General features: G+C 48.2%; 1 protein-coding gene and 1 non-coding gene across 5 annotated transcripts in view; one reads left to right on the forward strand and one right to left on the reverse strand.

The window, feature by feature from the left end:
- The first annotated feature begins 6,876 nt into the window (after positions 1-6,876).
- LOC119563825 lies at positions 6,877-7,063 on the forward strand. The gene has a single exon (XR_005222437.1). It is a non-coding gene; the product is annotated as a U2 spliceosomal RNA (small nuclear RNA).
- An 11,750-nt stretch (positions 7,064-18,813) lies between these two features.
- The window catches only part of PXN (paxillin), a 64,400-nt gene continuing 59,769 nt past the window's right edge, over positions 18,814-23,444 (reverse strand). For all 4 annotated transcript variants that reach the window (XM_037878658.2, XM_043529381.1, XM_043529382.1 and 1 more), the window contains exon 11: positions 18,814-22,663. In XM_037878658.2, coding sequence (XP_037734586.1) covers positions 22,397-22,663 — 267 coding nt within the window. In that variant the 3' untranslated portion in view covers positions 18,814-22,396. The remainder of the gene's footprint in view (positions 22,664-23,444) is intronic.

Genomic DNA, 23,444 nt, shown 5'->3' on the forward strand with positions numbered 1-23,444 from the left:
AACGATACGCTGAAAAACGAGGCAGCCCTACCTCCGCCACAGCTTTCTACGTCACCGCGAGGAGCTCCTGGACAGGGACCAAATGCCCTCAATGAGACTTTGACAACTAGGAAACTCTAAGTGACAATCGCTCCCCCTAAATGACTCCAATGTAATAATTCAAGCAAGAACTCAACACACAATTCTGCTCAAGGACCCAGAATTCTTTCAGTCTGGTTACTTGGGTTCATCTCGCTGCTTTCCCCGGCTGCTGCCGCATACTCCTAAATTGCATAAACCCACCCACTTCCTGTGACGTACTCAGTCACTGTTAACTCTTGCAGCAAAACAGATCAAAGAAAATGTGAGCAAGCGCTATCGGGCCGGGGTGGCCAAACCGCATGCGGCTCTTTTACAGTTACAGTGCGGATCCTGGAGCTCCACATTTCCCCCTGCCCGTTCTCCACCTACCACAGACTGGGGACGGGGAGCTCAGGGCTTCTGCCCTGCGGCAGAGTAGTGGGGCTAGGGGCTTCTGCTAGAGGAGACTGGTGCCTGCCCCTTTCGCTGCACAGAATGCTTAGGGCAGATTGCTTTTCTTGCAGCATTTTCTAGGCAGACTTCTCTCTTCGTGTTCACTTCGGTCTCCCCAAGGATCACTCATTTATCTTGAGAAAACACAGAGGACACACACAGTGACAACAAGCGAAAGAGAGAATGGTAATCTTTAGACAGGCATGGAGAGAGTGAGAAAATCTAGCCTATAGTCAAGCAAATTATAATAACTAGCCTATAAATCTTATATGCACCTAGTTTGAAATAACTTGCTCACCAAGTACTCAGGATATTTTGATATAGATAGATCTAGATCTTCCTTCGCTTCTCTCAAAACCCTCTATTTATCCTTTCGTCAGCACTCTGATATTTACTGTGAAGTTTCCCAAACTGATGGAGGGAAGCCAAAACAAACGTATCCTCCTCAAGATCCGCTCGACTCAAGTCCATAAGACGATCGCCTGCAAGCTCAGGCACGTGAAACGTGGATGGCTCAGGAAGCAGAAAGCGGCGTGCGCACTAAAATACACAATTGTACGGATCTATAGATCAGAAGAAAGAAAACACACACGAACGCTTAAGAAAACGAAGAAAAACAGGAACGAAGGCACTATACGACTCAACGTGCTGGACCGTAAACCAAAGACAGCGCCCTTCTGGGTATTACCGGCCAAGGGGGACGCTACACATGACCTCACTCCTAGGACGAGTCCCGTACGAGTATGAGCTTGGCAGGATTGCTTCCTGACACTGCCGTCTCTGACCTCACATTTCCCCCTGGTTTTTATTGGGGGGTGAGGTTATTTATTTAAATAAGCTCTGAAGGCACGGTCAGAATTTTACCAGTAGCAGCTGGCCGACAAAACGCTGCCTTAGGAGACTGACAGTAGACTTACTTGTAGAAATACTAATTTTACAAGTGCAATTCCCCCTCCCCCCCTTCCCTCAGCCCGGGCCTCGCACCTGTCAATAATGAACAATTAGTAAAGGGTAAGGGTTTTTGTCTAGCCAGATGTGTGTATTTGTCATATGTGAACGAAAATCTCCTCTTTTTTCCCATATCTCCTTTATTTATCAACCGATTTTGATAAAATTTGAAATGGAGTCAGTTTTTTGGCACGATTGCTTCATGACACTGCCGTCTCTGACCTCACATTTCCCCCTGAGGGGCAACTGTGTCCACATATCTATTCAGGAGACACCATCATAGGGCCTAATCACATCAGCCACAATATCAGAGGCTCGTTCACCTGCACATCTACCAATGTGATATATGCCATCATGATAGCTGCTTTCAACTACCTGAGAGGATGGTTCTAGACTATTCTCAGTGGTAGAAGAGGACACGACAAGGAGTAATGGTCTCAAGTTGCAGTGGGGGAGGTTTAGGTTGGATATTAGGAAAAACTTTTTCACCAGGAGGGTGGTGAAACACTGGAATGCGTTACCTAGGGAGGTGGTACAATCTCCTTCCTTAGAAGTTTTTAAGGTCAGGCTTGACAAAGCCCTGGCTGGGATGATTTACTTGGGGATTGGTCCTGCTTTGAGCAGGGGGTTGGACTAGATGACCTCCCGAGGTCCCTTCCAACCCTGATATTCTATGTGCCAGCAATGTCCCTCTGCCATGTACATTGGTCAAACTGGACAGTCTCTGCGTAAAAGAATAAATGGACACAAATCGGACGTCAAGAATTATAATATTCAAAAACCAGTTGGAGAACACTTCAATCTCTCTGGTCACTCGATTACAGACCTAAAAGTGGCAATACTGCAACCAAAAAAAACTTCAAAAACAGACCCCAACAAGAGACTGCTGAATTGGAATTAATTTGCAGGCTGGATACAATTAACTTAGGCTTGAATAGAGACTGGGAGTGGATGGGTCATTACACAAAGTAAAACTATTTCCCCATGTTTATTCCCCCCCACACACACACACACACTGTTCCTCAGACGTTCTTGTCAACTGCTGGAAATGGCCCACCGTGATTATCACTACAAAAGCTCCCCCACCCCCCGGTAATAGCTCACCTTAAGTGATTGCTCTGGTTACAGTGTGTATGGTAACACCCATTGTTTCATGTTCTCTATGTATATAAATCTCCCCACTGTATTTTCCACTGAATGCATCTGATGAAGTGAGCTGTAGCTCACGAAAGCTTATGCTCAAATAAATTTGTTAGTCTCTAAGGTGCCACAAGTACTCCTTTTCTTTTTGCGAATACAGACTAACACGGCTGCTACTCTGAAACCTAATTTTACAAGTGCAATTCCCCCTCCCCCCCTTCCCTCAGCCCTGGCCTCGCACCTGTCAATAATGAACAATTAGTAAAGGGTAAGGGTTTTTGTCTAGCCAGATGTGTGTATTTGTCATATTTGAACGAAAAGCTCCTCTTTTTCCCTTATCTCCTTTATTTATCAACCGATTTTGATAAAATTTGAAATGGAGTCAGTTTTTTCTTTTTTAGAGGCCTCTCATATTGCGAGGCCCTAAGCTGTTCCTTAGTTAGCTTATGCCTTAAACCGGCCCTGCCCCCTGTGCTCTACAGTAGCCCCAATGCTCTTTTCTGCTCTCACATAACTATGTCAAACAGACAATCAGGCTTGCCTAAGGTACTTACTTTCTTGCAGTACCAGTCCAGTTCCTTCCTGACTCTTGTCTAACCACTGCCCATACACCCTATCCTGAGCTGATTCCGTTCCCAACACTCCCGCTCAACTCAGGAAAACCAAGAATTAAGAGGTAAGCTGTGCAGGGAAATCCTTTTGAGGGTAGTTTCCTGGTGGTGGGGTGGGTGGCACTACTCATTCCAAAGCATGGAGTAATAGAGACAAATACCTAAATTAGATATAAAAATAGAGCTGGATAAATTTAAGAGTGGGATTGTATTATGTGAGAACAAGGCTTCAAAAAGCCAACTCTCAAGTGACCAGAGGAACTAGCGAACAGGAGCGGCTAACATGAGTTTTGCGAGGGAGTTCTCCAGGTGAAGGAGGAACAACAACATGACCCCTAGGGTGAGTTTGGTGTGTGTGTGTGTGGGGGGGGGGGGGAGTGGGTGCTTACTGAAGTATATAGTGCACATAGGCGGCAAGTTCTATGGGACCGTAGTGCCTGGGCACCAGGAATATTCCTGGCCAGGGGTGACAGTAACTCTGAAGACTTACCTGTATGGGGGCTGGGGCCAGTTCCGGCCCCCGGAAGGGGCGGGGCTGGGGGCTCAGCGTCCCCCAGCCAGCCCTTCCAGGCCACCTGAGCCACACCACCCGGGGCGCCAGTCGTGATTTAAAGGGCCTGGGGTTCCTGCCGCAGTAGCAGCAGCCCCAGGCCCTCTTAAATGGCCGGCCCTGGGACAGCTGCTCCCTTTGCCCCCTCCCACCCCCGTTGGCGGCTTGGCGCGGGGGGAGGGAAGGGGGAAGAAGGGTTCGTACCGGTAGGGGCGCCAACGGGGAAGGCGCAGGGACGTTAAAGCACTGTTGCGGCAGCGCTTTAAGGACCGTCCTTTGCCGTGGCAGCGCTTTAACGTCGCCGCCCCTTCTCTCTTCTCTTCCCCCCTCACCTGTCGGCGGCCCTGCCAGGGCTGACCCTACCAGCAGGGCCGTCGACGGGGGAGGCAAAAGCAGCAAGCAGCGCTTTAATGTGGGCTGCGTACGGGCTGGTACCGGCTGCTTACCGGTACCCCGTACTAGCCCGTACCGGCTCACTTTCACCCCCGCCCGGGGACCAACTCCAGCACTGTTTGAGGCTGGGTCTCTCCCTCGGCCCCGCCTTCCACCCCCGGGCACTCTTCGCCACCACCGGCAGCGGGGCGGCTTCCTGCCTGCCTGCTCGCTCCACATGGCTGCCAGCCCCGGTCTGTGGCCCCTGGGCGGAGTGAGCAGGGTCTGTCCACACACGCTCCTTCTGCCCCAAGCGCCCCTGTGGCCAATAGGAAGCTGCAAGGGCAGAGCCTGGAGGTAGCAGCGCGTGGAGGCCCCCCCAGCCCAGGAGCCCCAGGTAAGCACCACACACCCCCACCCTCTCCCTCTGCACCTCCTCCCATGTCCTGTGACGTACTCCGTGACCGTTAAGTCTGGCAGCAAAGAGATCAAAGATGATGTGTGCAAGCGCTATCTGGCGGGGGGGGCAAACCACACACGGCTCTTTTACAGTTACAGTGCGGATCCTGGAGCTCCTCATCCCCCCCGCCCGTTCTCCACCTACCAGACTGGGGGGAGTTCGGGGCGTCTGCCCTGCAGCAGGGTAGTGGGGCTAGGGACTTCTGCCGAAGGAGGCCGGCGCCTGCTGAGACTGTACGTGACTGTAACGTTGTTGCCCGTCCCTGTTGGCTACTGCGGCAGGAACCCCAGGCCCTTTAAATCGCCACCGGCGCCCCGGGTGGTGTGGCTCAGGGGGCCTGGAAGGGCTGGCTGGGGGATGCTGACCCCCCCAGCCCCGCCTCTTCCGGGGCCGGAACTGGCCCCAGCCCCCATACAGGTAAGTCTGCAGAGTTACTGTCACCCCTGGCCAGGAATATTCCTGGTGCCCAGGCACTACGGTCCCATAGAACTCCCCGCCTATGCGCACTATATACTTCAGTAAGCACCCCCCCCCCCCACCACACACACACACACACAATCCCCAAAACAATACCAAGGGACCTAGATGTAAATACGATTGCTGACCGTTTCATCCAGAAAGCGACAGTGATCCATAATGTCTTTAAACTGGGACGTAGGTGAAGACCACTTAAGTAATTGCAATGATTTTAATCTACTGTAATTCATAATAATGTAATTATGTAGTTCAAAACAATTTAATTCTTAAAATAGTAAAGATAACAATGAGAGACACGTTCAGTAACTAGAATAGGATAGACGTGTGCAGTATAAATGCTGACAATTGCTTCTCCCCAAAACTAGCAGAGTGCCCCCTTCACCCTCCCTCCCCAAGCACACACACACACACCCCTCTTCCAAAGCACCCACCAGTCAGTGCCTGTGCTACAGACAACAAACTCACCCCAAGGGTCACGTAGTCACTCCTCCTTCACCTGGAGAACTCCCTCTCCTGTTCCCTAGCTCCTCTGATCGCTTAGGAGCAGGCTTCTTAGAGACTCGTTCTCCACGATTAGCCCCAGCCCTGAATGAAAGGTTGGCAGGTCCTACAGGGATGGGGGGATGAAAGTCTCGAGAACATGCTCTCAGCCTTGCATTGCAGTCCGCTAGGCTCAGCGCAGGCTCCCTCAAACAAACCAAGCACACCACACACACACACACACACACACACACAGACCACAAACTCACCCCATGGGCTAAAAGTTTCCTGTTCCCAAGCGTCTCTCATCCCTTAGGAGCAGGCTTTTTAAAGACTCGTTCTCCCTGAGGAGCCCCAAACCCTGCTAAGGGTTGATGGATGCTCAAGGGCTTGGCCATCACAGCCTCCTTAAGAAGGTCTCAACTTTCCTAACAGGCCGCTAGGCTCAGCACAAGTTCCCTCAAACGAAGAGACCACACTATATCCTTCATTGAAGCAGCAACCACACTACACCACACACACACACACACACACACACACCACAGAGAAGAAACTCACCCCAAGGGTCATGGACCTGCTCCTCCTTCATCTGGTTACCTGCCTTGCAAAACTCACATTAGCTGCTCCTGTTCTCTAACTTCTCTCCTCCCTTAGGAGAGGGCTTTTTAAAGCCTTGTTCTCCCTGAATAGCGCCACCCCCTGGTAAGGGGTTGATGGGCGGTAGAGGGCTTAGGGATGAAAGCTTCCTTATGCAGCTCTCCACTTGCATAGCAGGCCCCATCCATGCCCTGACGAGGTGTGAACTGCCTCTCTGTTCTTGGAGAGCTTTTGCATGGGCTTGCTTTAAGCAAGGAGGATACATTTTCAGCCTCATAACTATATACATGAAATTATAACCATACTGTAACAATTACTATAATATCACTGGTTTCAGAGTAGCAGCCGTGTTAGTCTGTATTCGAAAAATTCCCACTGTGGGAAAGGGACTGAGAGGCTTTCCCCACTGGACCTTATGAACTGGAACCATAAACCCACTGAACGTTAAATCCCACCAAATGAGGGTAGACCCATCCCCACCATCGTATCCACTCACTATACTCTGCACCTGAACATAGCCGTTATGTGGATAACTTACCCCCATATCTCAATGTCTGTACTCTGACCGGTTAAACTTTTACCCCCAGTCGGTGAGATGGCAGATTATTATGTAATCCTTACTCCACCAGCTCCTAAATCGAATTTCGCACCCCTTGATAATCTGTACCTTATCCCCTGACAACCAGAAACTTCTATGCTTGAACTCTGTACCGTTTCTTATTTCAACTTTATCTTAATAAAATTATTAAATCTGTTCTTATCAGTTTAATATCTGATACGTCCTCTATCTGAGGACTATATATTAAATGGACTATATATTAAATTTTTGGAACAAGGAGATGGAATAGGAGCTTGCTCCATCCACTCCACGCATCGACCTGGTATTGCAGTACCTCCAGGAACGGTGCACCTCCCCTTGGGGAGACTATCGTGGTTAAAAAATAGAATTAGTTGAATTTGGTACACCCAATACTGACTTGGATTCTCATGATATTCTATGGGTGGCATATCACTGATGCTTTAAGAACTCCCACACCCCAATCTGGGTCTATGCTGGTTACATACTATGTATGTATCTCGTGAGCCTTGTAACCGATACGTGCCGTAAGCCTGACCCCAGATGTATCCTACCTTCCTTATTAACTTGCGTGAACTTGATTTCAGTGCCCCTCTCCCATGGACATAGGCCAAACCGGACTGTCTCTACGCAAAAGAATAAATGGACACAAATCGGACGTCAAGAATTGTAACACTCATAAACCAGTAGGAGAGCACTTCAATCTCCCTGGACACTCAACTAACAGACTTAAAAGCGGCCATTCTTCAAAAACAAAAACTTCAAAACAGACTTCAACGAGAAACTGCAGAACTGGAATTAATTTGCAAACTTGACACCTTCACATTAGGCCTGAATAAAGACTAGGAGTGGCTGGCTCACTCCAAAATGTAATTTTCCCTCTGTTGATACTCACTCCTTCTTGTCAACTGTTGGGAATGGGCCACATCCACCCCTGATTGAATTGGCCTCGTTAGCACTTACCCTCCCCTCCCCCGCCCGCCCACCCACACTTGATAAGGCAACTCCCATCTTTTCATGTGCTGTATATTTATACCTGCCTCCTGTATTTTTCACTCCATGCATCTGATGAAGTGATACTTACTTTTTAGAACCTGGATTAAACAACTGTGTGAATTAATTAGACTTGGTTGTATTCTTCTCCTCACCCAGCGTATGTTCCATGGATCTTGATTTGTGAGACCACGTGAAGGCACTGGGTGTCCTGCTGCACCCAGAGGTCCCCGTCCTGATTTTTTTTTTTTCCAAACCTACTATAAAAATTCTAACTCATGATACTTACCGTCTCGTTCTTAGGCTGTGGCTTGGGACAGGCCACTTAACGGGGCTGGGAGCCTGCAGCGTGAAGATTAAGCTCATCCACAGGAGCTCTGTGATGAGCGTACATGATCTAGTGCTTGTGGCAGGCTTTCCCACTGTGAAGTGCTCCTCGTTACTCTTCCATTCAACTCTCTTTTTGCGGGGATCGATTTACCCCTGTCAGGCACTCAGTGAGAGAGTTGCTTCCCCCGCCCTTGCAGTTGTTTATTTTTCTACCAAGCTTTGAAATCCGAACCAGCAGGTGGCGCCATCGCTCCACAGCCGACCCTAGAGAGGGGAAAGTGAAGTCTGCTCTGCAGGCTGAGCAGAGCCGGCTGTGGGGACCCACAGGGCGTGCAGTCGCCGGGCTCCTCTGACCGGCAGCGTAGCTATAAGCATAGTACCTGTTCCAGCACCATGCCCCCACGTAGACTATTCCAAATAAAATCAACTTGGTTCCCCCAAATTACGACTCTGCTTGGATGAAAAGCGTCTTCTTCCATCTCCGGTTTTCCATGTACTACCCATGGATGGCATCCTCCAGGGTCCTCTCCAGCATAGTTCTCGCTCTCGGAGCGATGATGGTGCGCTCGGTGTTCTTGACCCGTGGCAGCAGGACTCCCAGCTCCCGACGTTCCTCACACCACATCAAGTAGCTGCCGATACGCTTTTCCAGCTGTTGTGTTGCATTGCAGGCATGAGTCCAAAGTGGAGCAAAGACTCCACCGTCTCTTCCAAATACGGCTTCCAGGGCGACCTCTTGGCTGGAAGGGGCCACGGCGATTCGCTTCCCGATGATGTCACGCACAGCGCTCGCCACAAGGTTCCTCACCGTAGCATCCAGGCACATCGAAAGATGGAACGCGCAAGCGATCGCCGCAGCGTCAGACAGATCACCCCTTCGAGGGATGTTGGTGCCTCCCTACCTGTGCTCGTTACTAGCCCTCCAGGGGAGTTGCAGCCTCTTCTTCGCCAGCTGCCTTATGGAGCTGTTTGCCTTGTTGAGAGGTACCTTTGCCACAGCAGTTAGCACCAGGAAACCACGATCTGTATTTTTCAGGAGTTGTCGTACCAAATGCTCTCCTTTCCTGGGGCTCTACTGTGTGTCTTCATGCGTCTGTCACTATTTCCTGTGCTGTAAAGTCAACTTCTTCCAGCACCTCTTCATGGCTGAGCTGGGGCAGGGGCGAAAAGCATCTTGAACGCTGCGTATCATTCGGGACTACACGGTCAAACACAGCCATGGAGTATGAGAAGAGCCTCTCGGATGGGATGGCACAGTAGGATGAGGGCCCGTCCGAGGAGCTCCCTCATAGCCTTAGGACGGTTTGACCATTATTGCTTCTGAATCCTGGAATCTGCTGTCCGATCATAGCGGTGACTCAGGTGTTTCTTCTCCCGGCTTCCTGGTTGTAGTTCCATCTAGACGCAGGGGCTCTGTGAGAATTCGCTGTGTTTCCCTGATTTCCATTCTTTCCCGATGGAATTTCTGCAGACAGGTCTTTAGTGAGCCTGTCTACAAGGCGGTCAAAGTCATAGAATCCTTCAATCCCCCATCCCACTCAACTCCCTCAGAGCTACAGCCAGGAAGAGATGGTCCAACAACTTACTGCATGGTTTGCCATGTTGTAGCAGTCTGCCGCCAGCCTGTAGGCCAGGTAATCATACATCCTACGTTCAGTGCAATAAACTGGATAGCCCCCACTCTGTTGCTGGACTTCTGCCTGCATTCTCTTTTTACTCCTGCAGCTCTTTCCTTTCTTCTTGTTTTTGTTTTTATCAGGGGGGTTTTATTTACTTAAACTTCATTAACATTCTTTAAACTTATCTTCTCCTCTTCCCCCCCCCCCCCCCGCCCACTCCCCTCTAATCTCCCTCAAAACTTTCCTGTTCCCTAGTTCCCCGGTCCCTTAGGAGCAGGCTTTTAAAAACCTTGTTCTCCCTGAGGAGCCCCACACACCGATTAAGAGTTAGCACCCACCAAAGGGCTTGGCCATCAACGCCTCCTTAAGAAGCTCTCAACTTGCCTAGCAGGCCTCTAGGCTCAGCACAGGGTCCCTCAAAGCAACAGACCACACTATATACTTCCGTCAAGGAGCAAGCACACAACGGACAAGCTACGGACCATAGGTGCTGACTCTGCGGGTGCTCAGCACCCAGGAGCCAGAGCTTCAGTGTAGAATGTGATCAGTTCTGCGCTGCGAACAACTTCTGCCCTTTGGGCAGGGAGTTTGTTTGTAAACAGAGGCAGGGTGATTAATTACAAGCCTTTTGTAATCTTAAATTAAGTTAAGGATGGCTAGATCATGAAAGCATTCCCAGGCGCTCCAGTAAAAGATAGGAAACAAAGGGTAGGAATAAATAGTCCATTTTCAGTTACACAGGTCCTTCTCAAAACCTGGGTCACAGGCTGAGTGCCTGGGTGCAGGGATGCTGACCCAGCCATCCTCCTAGTGTCCTAAGCATCCTGCCCCAAGTGACTAGGGAGGAGACACTCCTGTACCCCCACTATTCCTTCCCCAGTTTCCTCCTCTGGGCCCCCTCCTTCAGCTGCAGAACTCTGCCAGCTAACAACTGGGACAGTTTCCTTAATGACCGAGGACACCTCTCCTGCCCCTGTGCCTGAGGGCATGTGGCCTTCTGCTGGAAAGGAGCTAGTCTCTGCGCCTCCCATACTCGGAAGCACCCTGCTTCCCTGTGTTACAGAAATCCTCACCCACCTCAGTGGTTTCTGAGATTCCCTGCTATTTCTCTGGGACACATCTCTCTGCTCCCTAGAGCCGGTTTCTCTCTGGTTCAGCTGCAACCTGGACAGTTGTCTCCCTGGCAGGCATTACACCCCCATCCCTTCCTGATGTGGTGTTGCCTCCAGTTGCAGTGTAGGAGTTGGTCACAACCACCCTCCCACCTGGAAGCATATGGCTTCCCCCAGCTGCAGAAGAAGCAAGGAGACGCTCTCCCATTCTCTCAGAAGTTCCTGAGACCTTCCCCTTCCCCTTGGGGGGGTCCCAGCATAAAATTCCCTCCTGCTGCAGGCAAACGCTTTAACCTGAAGTAGGCAGAAAAAATCATTATCCAGGAGCAGGCCGAATAGGAGGTGTTCCATTACCCGCCCAGTCAAAACACCTTCCAAACCACATGGAGTTTAGCTAGTGGTATGAGGAATCCGCTTTTGTGCACCCCCAGAATCTCTGCCATTTGGGCCAGGCAACATACTGGCCTTTGGGACCCCACACTGCTTAACCAGAGAGATCTGGGCCCCTGTATCCCTCTGCCCCAAGTATTACCTGCCATCAATTTGGACAGCCTTAACATGCTCCATATCTGGTTCTGCAGTGGCTCACAGAACCAATATGATCGGTTTCAATTGCTCGGGGGGGTCTCTGTGTTGAGGACAGCAGAACTAATGAACTGTTGTTTGCTTGCTTCCTCCTAGCACAGGGCATTTATTCCTCCAGCGATCAGTGGAATTACACTGATCAAACCTTCTGGGCTCTTCTGCTTTTACAGGAGATTTGGGATAGGAGTTACCAGTAGAGGAATGTTTTTAGGTCAGAGAATGTTTAGGCTCCCTTCTCTCTTCCCAGGGACAAAATGGGATCCTCCCCTCCCACCAGCTTTAAACCCCTCTTTTTCTGGCCTGCCTTCAATAAGCGCCTGATTCTGTTTGAAGGCATCCGCTAAAAAAAGCCATCTCAACCACAGACTTTACATCTTTGTCCCATAGACGCTGCTTCACATCAGCCTTAGGTATCCTTATATTGCACCACAAACACACACTACAGACAAACTCACCCCAGGGGTCATGTAGTTGTTCCTCCTTCACCTGGAGAACCCCCTCACAGAACTCAGGTTATGGCTCCAGTTCTCTAGCTCCTCTGGTTGCTTAGGAGCAGGCTTTTTAAAGCCCTGTTCTTCCTGAGGAGCCCCACCCCCTGGTTAGGGGTTGATTCATCCATGCCTCAGCACAAGGTCCCTCAAACGAACAGACCACCCTATATACTTCAATCAAGCAGCAAGCACACCACAAACACACCACAAACACACACCAGCCACAGACAACAAGCTCACCCCAGGCTCCTCCTCCATGTGGAGAACTCACTGGCAAAACTCACATTAGCTGTTCCTGTTCCCTAGCTCCTCTGGTCACTGAGGAGCGGGCTTTTTAAAGCCTTGTTCTCCCTGAGTAGCCCCACCCTCGGGTTGCCAACTTTCTACTTGCATAAAACCAAACAGCTAGATGGACCTTGGTCTGACCCAGTATGGCCATTCTTCTGGTCTTATGAAAAGTTATACTTGGAGTAGCTTGTGGAAAGTAAATGTAATAAGTGTAAATTGTCTCTTAGTAATCAAGAATTTAGTCCCTGAATAAATACAGTTCATTAAAGAAGTATTTTGGCTACTTACCTGTCTTGGCTTCTCACTGAAACTGTAGCTCATTTCTCCTGGTATTGCCAATGTCTGGTGATATGTTCTAAATAAATGTCCCTTGACCGCCTGATGAAATACCAGGAGAAATGAGCTACAGTGCCAATGAGACACAAAGAAGGGAAAGCAGCTGAAATTCTTCTCTAGTGGATCTTATTTACTCACAGACAACCTACTTTAAATTCCCAGTTACTGAGGGACACTGTATTTATTCTCTGCAAGTTGCCCCTAGTATAACTTCCTGTGAGTGATGTATCTGAATATTTGAATACTGATATTTAAATTGTACTGCTAAATGTATTAACCCCAATTTGGGATATTGGCATGATTGTTGAACTCTTGGTGAGTTTTGAGGTTGGCGAGACTGTAGGAACCATGACAACAGCTCTGTGACCTTTGAGGATCCTCTACTCAGTGAGTCTGCAAGGAACCAGATCCGGTCAAGGGGCCTAGCAATTTCCCTGGCACACACAATACTCACTTTCTCATGTGCACACAGTTTATTTTCCCAGCCACCATCACAGATAACTAAGCTGGAATAAGACGTTTCCCCCCTCACTCCCCAGAGTCTACACTAACAGCACCAAATGGCACTGTTTTCTGCTGATGTCACTGTGGCCTCAGTGTCTTTTACCAAGGGAGGCTTTATGATTCCACTTATAGCTCAAGGAGAAGCTACAGCTAGGGGAGGGAGCATTGCTTTTGTGGAGACAAATGGGTAATTTGTTACACAGGCAGGAAAGAAGCTGGTGAGAAACGAATGGGACATGGGTGGAAGGGTCCCTCCGAGTGGAAATTTGCTTTTCAAATAGTTGGTGCAGGTTTTTTTGTCTAGGAAAAACTATTTGCTGGCTCAGACTACTCTATCTAAGACCAGGGGGCTATTCTTCCAATAATAAGGCTCAGTACAACTGTAAATGCTTTAAATTTTCAAAGTGCCTTAGGTCCTAATTATCTCACACAACATGCCTGAAAGGTATTATCCCCATTTTATTACTAGTTGTATATTGTGCCGTCCTTGTATACAGTGTATTTTCTCTTTCTGAAGAGCTGGAGCCAGATTCTGATTTCTGTGACACCAGTGTAAATGAGGAGGGACTCCACTGACAACAATGGGGTTACACCGACATAAACCTTGTGAGAGCAGCATCAGAACCACAGCCCCTGCTCTGAGACGCTTTTGCTCTATAGTGGGAAACAGAGGCTCAGAGAGAGAACTGACTTGTTCAAGGCCAAACAGCTAGTCAGTGGCAGAGCCTGGAATAGAACTCACAAATCCATGGGTCTTAGCTCCATGGCAGGCTGGTAATTTTAGTCATTTCTGAGTCGCTGCAGTCCAGATTCCTACACTGAAACTCAGTGTTTAAAAAATGTCAGTGCAGTAGACTCCACCCACAGACAAAGGGTCTCCTGCTGCTACATACACATTGAGGCAAAGCAGACATTTATGATTTATAGGAAGTGGCTGGCGAGAGGCAGAATTTTTTTTTTTTTTTTTTTTTGCAAAGTGGGGAAGGGGGCAGTTGATCCTGGCTCAGCACTTAATTATAATTATTTCTATTAAAACCAGTGTCAGATGGATGCCAGTGCAATAGAGGAGCAGCTGCTCTCCGAACTCATATTGGTTTGTTGCATTCTGGCTCGTTAAGTGATTCAGCCAAGCAGAGAGCAGTTTAGGCAGGAGAGTAGAGGGTTTAGGGTGCTGTTTTCATTTAGCACATGCTTGGGGTCTAGTTATGCAGCTGGAAATTCTGGTCAGCCACCCCAACACCAGAGTGCTGGGCTAAGAGTCCATGAGGTGACAGGAGGACTGGTTTTGTGAGGAGCCCTTTATTAACACCATTGTATGTTTAAGGGCTCATCTACAACAGAAAAGTGACTCAATTTAAAGGTGTGATTTTCAAACCTGTGCAAAAGTGGGAGTGGCTGTTGCAGTTCAGTTTAAATTGATGAGAAAGAGGTTTAAGATCAACGGAAATAAAATGGTCTTAAATCCCAGCAAGTCTCCACACAGGGTGATTGTGGTTTAAAAAAAGAATTTTTAAGATAAAGTTGGTGCAACTTTCTCATGTAGACAAGGCCTAAAGCCCATTTCCGACCAAAGGGTTTCACTGTTTGCGACATGACACGTCTGTAACAGCCAGTGCCCTGCAGAAGGAAGAGACCCTTTTGCCCAAACAAACAGGGACAAGGTTCTAATCTTACAAAAAAAGCAAGGGGTCTTTCACAGCTGCACAGGGGATGTAGCATCTCCCTCCTTCATGGCGCACGCTAAAGACACATAGTGAAGTGCTTGGTATTCCACTCATCGTCCCTGCAGGATTTTTCAAGCCTGAAGCTCAGTCCAATAGATCAGCCCATCTGGGTTTAAAAATGTGTTTGGTCCCATTCATAGAAGGTTGGTTACAAAATGCTCATCCATGGCAAACACGAGCTTCTGGTGTGGCATCTGGGCTCAATCCAGGGAGATCACTAGGCACTTAAGACCCACCCGGGAGGGGGCTGGTGACTGCAAGGGAAAGAGAGGGAGAGAGGCCTTGCATAGCGTTCTCTGAGGCCTGTGCCCACCTCTGAAGTATTGTCAATGGGCCCTAGAGGGAGCCGTGAGTCTTCTCCGAAGCTGGAGTGTCAGCCAAACTCCTGCGGGGAAAGGCGAAAACAGGGAGGCTCTGGAAATTAAATACAAATGTGGCTGCCTCCACGATCAGGTTTTGTCTCCATGTAAATACCAAGCTGCCCCACGCAGGAGAGCGCAGGGGGACTGAAGAGTAAATTCTCACCAAGTCCAAGGTTATTTGGTTCTTGTAGATCCTCTACGTGTTTCTGCAAAATATTCAGAGGCTGGGGCCTGTTCTTAATCCTCAGCCTCAAGCTGATCTTGTATATGCTGCACCTGTGCGTGTTGTGTCTCTAAGTGCCTGGAGCCGGTTGTTACTGGGATTAGATGGGGGTGACAGAATGTTTGCCAGACGTCGCGTTAGAAATCTCAGTCAAGGCAGTGCTCAGTAGGGGCATTATTTATTGAACTCCATTTGTGTGTTTAGTGTGCAGTATGTAGAGAAAGTCACAACTCGGATTCCAGAAGAAACACCCCTGGACTTATCCTACAATACCTATTGTATTGGACATGCCTTGCAGCAGTTCAGATTCTTTATGTTGTGACGTTCCCCCCGGTGTTATCCGGATGGGTGATCTGCTAGGCCACTCTGGGAGCCAGCCTTACCCTGCTCTGCTGTGAGAACCCCCATTCGTGGGCTGTTCACGCACAGCCTCTGGCACGTAAGCTGCTCCCAGCTACTTGCAACCAAATGACACTAGCCAACATCTCCGGTCCCAGACACAACCCTAGGAACCTCCATCTTGCAGTGTCCAGTTATGCCCACTGGATGCTGCAAGCTTATCTAAGTTCATCAATTTAACAAAGAAATTGATACGTACCAGGCTTGTTATCCCAAGGGGAGCCTCTGATACACTTCAAACCAAACGCACTGCTTCAGATAGGATAAACAAACAGATTTATTAGTGATTATAAGTCAAAGCATAACAAGTCAGATTTGGTCAAATGAAATAAAAGCAAAATGCATTCTAAGCTGATCTTAACATTTTCCATGTCCTTACAAACTTAGATGCTTCTCACCACAGGCTGGTTGGTTGCCCTTCAGCCAGGCTCTCCCCTTTGATCAGCATTTCAGTCGCTTGGTGGTGTCTGTAGATGTAGGTGGAAGGGAGAGAGCATGGCAAAATGTCTCTCCCTTTTATCAAGTCCTTTCTTCCCTCTGGGCTTTGCCCCACCCCCCTTCAGAGTCAGGTGAGCATTACCTCATCGCAGTCCCAAACTGCCCAAAGGAAGGGGGTGACTCCCTCGAGGGCGTAACAGATTCTTTTGTTGCTGCCTAAGCCAGTGTCCATTGTTCCTGTGAGGCTGGGCTGGGTTTGTCCCATCCATGCCCTGACAAGGTGTGAACTGCCTCTCTGTTCTTGGAGAGTTTTTGCCTGGGCTTCCTTTAAGCCAGGAGGACACATTTTCAGCCTCAAACTATACACATGAAATTATAACCTGTAACCTTACTATAACATTACTGTAACAATTACTATCACATCACTATAACAACCATGCTCAGTGCATCATGAGCCTTCCGAAGACACCCAACATAAACTTTGCATTGGATACCACACGATCATTTTATAAAGATGAACATGGTGGGGGTGTAGGGTGTTCCCCCAAGGTACAGAGCGTCACATATGTAAACTAGCTCAAGGCAGATGGCCAGGTTCTGGCAGAACATGGAGGTCAGATCACTCCCAGCCCCATTAGCTAGTAGCCCCAGCCTTCAGCACAAATAGCAGGAGAGACAACTAGTAGCCTCTCTCCTCTCTGGAAGACCCACCTAACCTCAATGGCTGATGGATCCACGCCACTCAGCCAGCAGCAGAGAGGGAGGCACAAGTTCTGGTTCTCTAGCTTGGGGAATTCGGTAAATAGTCAGCATGGTAGTCAATGACACCACCACCACCTAGGCAGGGCGCTGCACTCCTTGGTCCTGTGTTAATGGGAAGGGAGAATTATGCTGGAAACTGGGGTGCAGCAAGTCAAGAAAGGAGAAAGCGTTAGCGAAAACTACTTAGAATGGTCATTAACCACTGAAAGTCTGCCATCTGCTTGTTGGCTTGGGGCCAGCGGAATGAGTTGGTAGGTCTGAATCAAGTTCCTAGTCCCCAGCTGTCAACATCACTGGTCACCATATTCCAGCTGGCATAATGGACTAGCCCAGCCTAAGCAGGGAGGCAGAGAACTAAATGGAATGTGGAGGCTGAACAATGCTCATGATTTCTGTCCAAAGAGGCTGTTGCTGAGACTCTTAGCATGAGGGAGTTTGCAACCATCGCTATGAAATAACCGTCAAATCCTCTCTCCAGCTCTCACCATCCCACTGCGTTATTGGGGGCAGGAGGAAACGGCAGGCGTGAAAGCAAGAACCGGGGAAGGTGACATTTTAGTCTTTTCCCCAAAGTAGATTTTTTTTTAAAAGGAACATATTTTGTTACTCCGAGCCAGGCAAAAAGGAACGAGGTGGGTGGTTTGTGGCCCTGTGTACGTGCTAAACCAAAACAGCAATTACAGTCAGCTACATGTTTAAGCAGGAAAAAAAAATCCGGAAAATATTTTGTGCTCATAACAGGACCCAGTTAATAGTGCTAGGAGAATCCTTAACTTCTTAAATTGTGAATTGAAGTTCTAAGTCGTGGGCCTTAACACTGCATTCCTGTCAACTTTTGGATTTCATACATACATGCGCACAGCACACAAGGGTTTAGGATTAACCAGCTTGAGAGAATTTTAATTAGAATTTCCTGCTGTTGTACTGCCGCCTGCCATCCAGACGCTGCTGGTATGCTGTGGTGCGGGATCTGGAGGCTTTTAATAAATCAGTTTAGGACTCAGATCTATAAAGGCCACTTCATTTTCTTCACATGCCCTCTGCTCAGAAATCGGAAATCAGACCAGTTCCTCCACATGCAAACTGGGAGTTAACTCCAGTCTTCATGAAGGGTACAGATTTTTTTCTTGATTAACAGCAGTTTTCTATTGACCTTTTACTGCATTATTGTACACAGGACCAGGTTCATGCCCAAAGCCTTGTTTTCATTTGCTTCTTGGTGATCATTCCTTGTGAAGATCAAAGTCCCAGAGCCAAACTCTATTGTCTTTTTCTTGTGCTAGTGGCATTGGCCTGTATAAGTCCCTTTAGACTGTGAGCTCTTTAGGGCAGGGATGACATTTTCTGTTCAGGCATGTGGGTTTTTTTTAATTGTTATTACTGCAAACAGCCTATACATCTGTAGTGTTAGGTGGAATAATCAGTGGCATGATTTCAAGTGCTTCGCACAGAGGTGCATCAGGAAGGTTACTATGCAGTCCAGGGGGGTTAAATGTAGGTTGTGATTTCCAACTGCTGTCACCATGCAAAGGTTGAGAACAACCTGAGGGTATTAGCACTCTTCATGACCCAGTGTCCGGGCAGTTATTGCATTGCACTAGGGTGTGGCAACACCAGCGTATTGTGCTGAGGCAGGGGGCTGAGAACGATGAAGTGAGTGTGTCAGGATTCACATCTGCTTATTGCACAAGTGACAGTTTCTGTTTTAGCACCTTCAGTTTTACATCTCTGCCCTGTCCATGCTAGATGTGCACTTTGGCCCTGTCCAGGCTAAGGCAGAAATCGTACTAATAAACGTCACCCTCCTCAGCTCTTGCCAGTGTGGCCTTTGGTTTCTCCATCATGGAAGGCAAGAGGAGCGATAGATGACAGATGCTTTGAACCATTTCCACAAGATTAGAAATGACTGGAACCAAGTCAAGTGAAAATAATGGTAAAATTTTATTAGCATAATCACAGGAATTTTAAATGGAAAAAGCAGAGTTAGAAGTTTACAAGGGAAAACAAATGAAATAACTGTCGACCCAGAGGGAAATCCCCCCAAGCTATTCGGGGCGTGATTTGATTGAGACCCACCTTGTCTGACAGCTCTTTGATTGCACTGCAAGAGTTCATCAGATTAGGAGATCATTGTAAACAGAGCACTAAGGCCTTGAAAGACAGCACTACAGTAACCCTAGCACAAAACCTGTCAAAGAAACAGGTGTATCTAGAGCTTAACTTGCCTCTGAACGGGCAGCTGCAAGGCCTCTGCATGCACAGTCCTTTAGCTCCTCAGAGGTTGTGTACTGTACACACCTGCCTCCTGTGTCCAGTTTAAGCCTGAATAACCCGTCTCAGCCTTCCAAAGGCACATTCTTGCCTAACCCCTCCTAAACCCTCTCCTAACCACTCCTTAGAACATGTCCTAGTACCTGCAACAGTGCTAGTACAACTTGCTGGTCTGCACTTTAGCACCATCAGTATCTGTGAAGTATGCTTGCAAATCACCCAGGGCAATCTTAACACATCCCTTTCCCCAGTTTGCTCTGTACAGCATCTCAAATGTTCAAGTCTAAACTGTACTTGAAATTAGGAAATGTGAAATGGGTATTTCTGGCCCTCCTACTGGCAGCAGCCATCTTGAGGGAAAGTAACATTTGGAGGCAACAATGAGCATAGGATCTATCCCCAAACCAGTTTAAATCCCAATTTATCAGGAAAGCTCTCAACATTTTGCTAAAGCAGTAATGGTCATGGAGACTATTAAACCATTATTAAAAGGGGATGAAACTGTTTTGCTCTGACAGTGGGATACTGTAACAAGATTTTCCCCTTCTACAGCACCTTCCCTCCAAGGATCTCAAAGCCCTTCAGAAATATCAGTGAATTAAGCCTCAACACCCCAGTGAGGTAGGTTAAGTATTATCCCCATTTTACAGGTAAGGAAACGGAGGCACAGGTTATAAACTCACTCAGTATCACACAGAAATGCAGTGGCAGAGCCACTCCCAGTCCTGTGCATTGGACACAGGACCGTTCTCCCAACCAGCGGAGTCAGAACAAGTGTCAGTTTCAGCAGGAAGCTCAGAAATCCCAATTTTAAATCAAACTAATTTCAAATCCAAAGTGACAGTTTAGACAGTTTCTTGCCTTGTGAACTTTCCAAAAGCTGTGCTCAGCCCAGCTAGAGTAGCTTTTTGTTTTACCACTTGTTCCACAAAACCCTGCTTTCACAACCACAGCCTGAGGCTCATTTGTATGGGAAACCAGTGAAAAACAGTTCCACTTATTCAAGTGGGGTATTAAAGCATCGAGACAAGGTTATTTAAAATAGTAAACTAGGATCCCTCTGTTAAAGTGAGGGTTTGTTTCTTACACAGTTAATCCCAGAACTCCCTATGCCTTTTCCATGTTGAACACTGTAACCACCCTAATGTTGCACGCCTTAATAATCAAAGGTCTATAATATTCTAGAGTCATATTTTAAAACCCTCTTCTCACTGCACCACTTTGGCCATTAGTGTAGAACACTGTAGGGTTGTTTCTAACACACAATCCTTTGCCCTTCTACAGCACCCTCCTTCTGAAGGCCTTTGACAAATATGAACCAAACCTCAAAATCCTACAAGGCGGGAATACTGCCCCATTTTGCAGATAGGGAAACTGAGGCACAGAGTGGTTAAGTGACTGGCCCAAGGTTACACAGCAAGTCTGTGGCAGAATCAGGAACAGATTCCAGGTCTCCTGACTCCCAGCCCTTTTCTTTAGCCCCAGGACCATCCTTCCCACCTACGGGGAGGACTCACCTTCCCGAGTTAACCCTCTGCTCTAATTTCTGATGGCTGAAGAGGAATAAAACTATGAGGGTGGACTTTGAGTTCTCCATCTTGCAGCACGTGGCACTGAATTAAGACTCACTTTATTACCCTGAAAGTCGGGCTTTGGGAGAAAGGCAGGTAAGTCAAATACAGCAGTTTACAGGTTACAAAATAAACTTCCCAGGTGATCTGTGAAAATTAAAAGAGCTATTCACAGCTCACCTGCTTGTGCTAGAAAAAAAATACAAGTCACATTCCCATCCCCTGCAAAACCCAGAGCCCTCCCAACCCCCAATAAAAAGAAAATACTTCATGTTAATAGTTGGTTAAACCCAAGCATTGAGGTTACAGATACAGTAACCAGCACAACTGGTACACTGCTTAGAACAGCACAGTTTGAGATATAAAAGTAGCTTTCTTAAAATCACGTCAAAACCAATTTCTGTATAAGAGGATTAAAAGAAAATTAGTTAGGAATTCAAACGTCAGTGTAGAAATCCACAGTTTTTATCAAAGCATACAGTATTCAGTTCGATAGCAAAACTCCAAGTGTCACACACACCAGATCTCAGGGACTTGTTAGACCAGTAACAGTCAATATAAAAGGTTATTGCTCGAGAGATTCTCCGTAGAACATGTTTATCAAGAGCAAGGAACAGGACAGTATCAAAGAGGAGGGACTGCAGGCCTGCTCAGCAAAGAGCACAGAGGAAGATGAACAAGGAATATGAAGTCTGTAGCTTTATTTTTTCCTTGCTTTTTAAAAAATCCTAGAGGGGCTTTTCAGGCCCTTTCCTTAGTAAAATGCAGGCCAGACACACAGCATAAGCTACATTCACTCAGAGGGGAGGGCTGGGCCCTCAAATTTCTCTGCATTTTCTTTTAAAATGAATTGGTGCCAGTCTCCTCCTCTCTCCCCGGAGCAGCAGAATTAGGAGCATTTGCCCTAACCACTCCTGGGGAGTTGGGGATGTCCTGCACAAAATGGGACACTCCATTCAAGTAGGGAGGGGGTTTTCTCCCCCCCGCCCCAGCGCGTTGAGGAGGGGGAGAGAATCACAAACTAGAAAAGCAGACTAACCCCCGACTCCCCCTTTCCAAAAAATAAGTGGCATCACTTCCCTGCAGTGTTACTGAACTGGAAAGACTCCACTGCAGGGTCTTTCCAGCTTCGGGGGCTGCTGCTGTAATCGTAGTAAATCCTGTGTGCCCCAGGACTCGACCATGCACAGCCCAGGCAATGCAGAGGTCACAGCATGGCCTTTGCTGTGCAGCAGCGGAGTTACTGCTTGGGTCACACAGCATTTCAATGCCCCAGCGAAGCCGAGGACACTTTTGTTTGGAAGTGTCACATGTTGGCTCAGGGAGAGCTGACTCAAGGCTGGCTTTATCCAGCCCTCTCCTTGAGAAAGGCGTCTCCTCGCTAGAGCCTCAGGCTCCTCTCGGCTGTCAACGATCATGCAACACTTTAATGATGGGGCTCAGCATCTCCCCACTGAAGCACAGCATGGGCATTTCCAGTTTAATGGTCCATCTGGTCTCCCTGGATCCACTGTCTCTCTGGAGCAGCAGTTAGCACCCCACACCCTTCCCCTTTTCCCTCCCCCCCCGGCCCTGGTAAGGTTTCTAAATCACAGTAATGCTCAGAGAGACTTGGCTGCCTAGTGAGTGGCAGAAAGATGCCCCGTTCCCAGCTAGGATGCGTCTAGCAGAAGAGTTTGAGGAAGCAGTTCTGACAGTAGGGCTTGTCATTCTGTTCCTTGAAGGTTCCTTTGTTGAGCTGCTTGAGGCAGAAGGCACAGACAAAGTGTTCTGGGTGAAATTTCTTGGCCATGGCAGTGATGCAGCGTCCCGTGATGGGCTTCTGGCAGCCGGAACACAGCGAGCCGCGGCGTTCGTGATAATGCACCTCACAGTAGGGCTGCCCATCATGCTCAAAGAAGCTGCCGTTGATGAACGGCGTGAAACATTCCTGCAGGAGGAGGAAGCAAAAGGGAACAGATTGATATGGCAAGCTGGGGATACAGGCAACTCCACAATCCATGCCTTCGCCTGCCATGCTTAGCTGCCTCCTGCAGGAAGTGGGCAGGGTGAATCATCTTCATCCAGCAGAAAGGGGAAGGGGGCTGCAGAAGTACTGCTGCAAAGACTGATCGGTGCCCGGCAGAGACAGGGTTACTGAGCGCAAGCAGGGCAGATACAGAAACTGGGAGGGAAAATAAAGCCCTCAACTATAGTTCATGTCCCTTTACTCCAGGCTGGCTTTATTAAACACAAAGAAAATCCAAACCCAAGAGCAAAACTACTGAGAACACTTGGAAAGCAACACCAGAGCCTCTCGGGAGAGAAGAGAACACCCCCATCCGCACAGACAGCTGCCACAACAGCAGCTTTTATCGCCCCACCCACCCCAGCTCACCCAGGTGATAGTCAGGGAACCCAGGCTCTCCTGGAATTCCTTATGCTCCAGGGCATCAGCATCAGGGGCACCTTTTACCTTGTCACGCTGGGCTGGTTTTAATTTCTTTAGCTGTATCTGCCCTGCTTACGCTCATATTAATGAAAAAGGTGACAGCCAGTTGTTTTTTTTAATTACCCATATAGAATGCCAGATATTATGCATATTCCCTGGGTACAGCATCCTCCTTCTTCATGCATCCCCAAACTATACACATACAAGAGTCACTTCACCACTGAAATACAGTGGCAGGAGGAGGGTGACAGCCACTGGAGAAATGTGGAGGGGGGAGAAA

Source organism: Chelonia mydas, chromosome 15, assembly GCF_015237465.2.
Source record: "Chelonia mydas isolate rCheMyd1 chromosome 15, rCheMyd1.pri.v2, whole genome shotgun sequence".
Classification (NCBI taxonomy): domain Eukaryota; kingdom Metazoa; phylum Chordata; order Testudines; family Cheloniidae; genus Chelonia; species Chelonia mydas.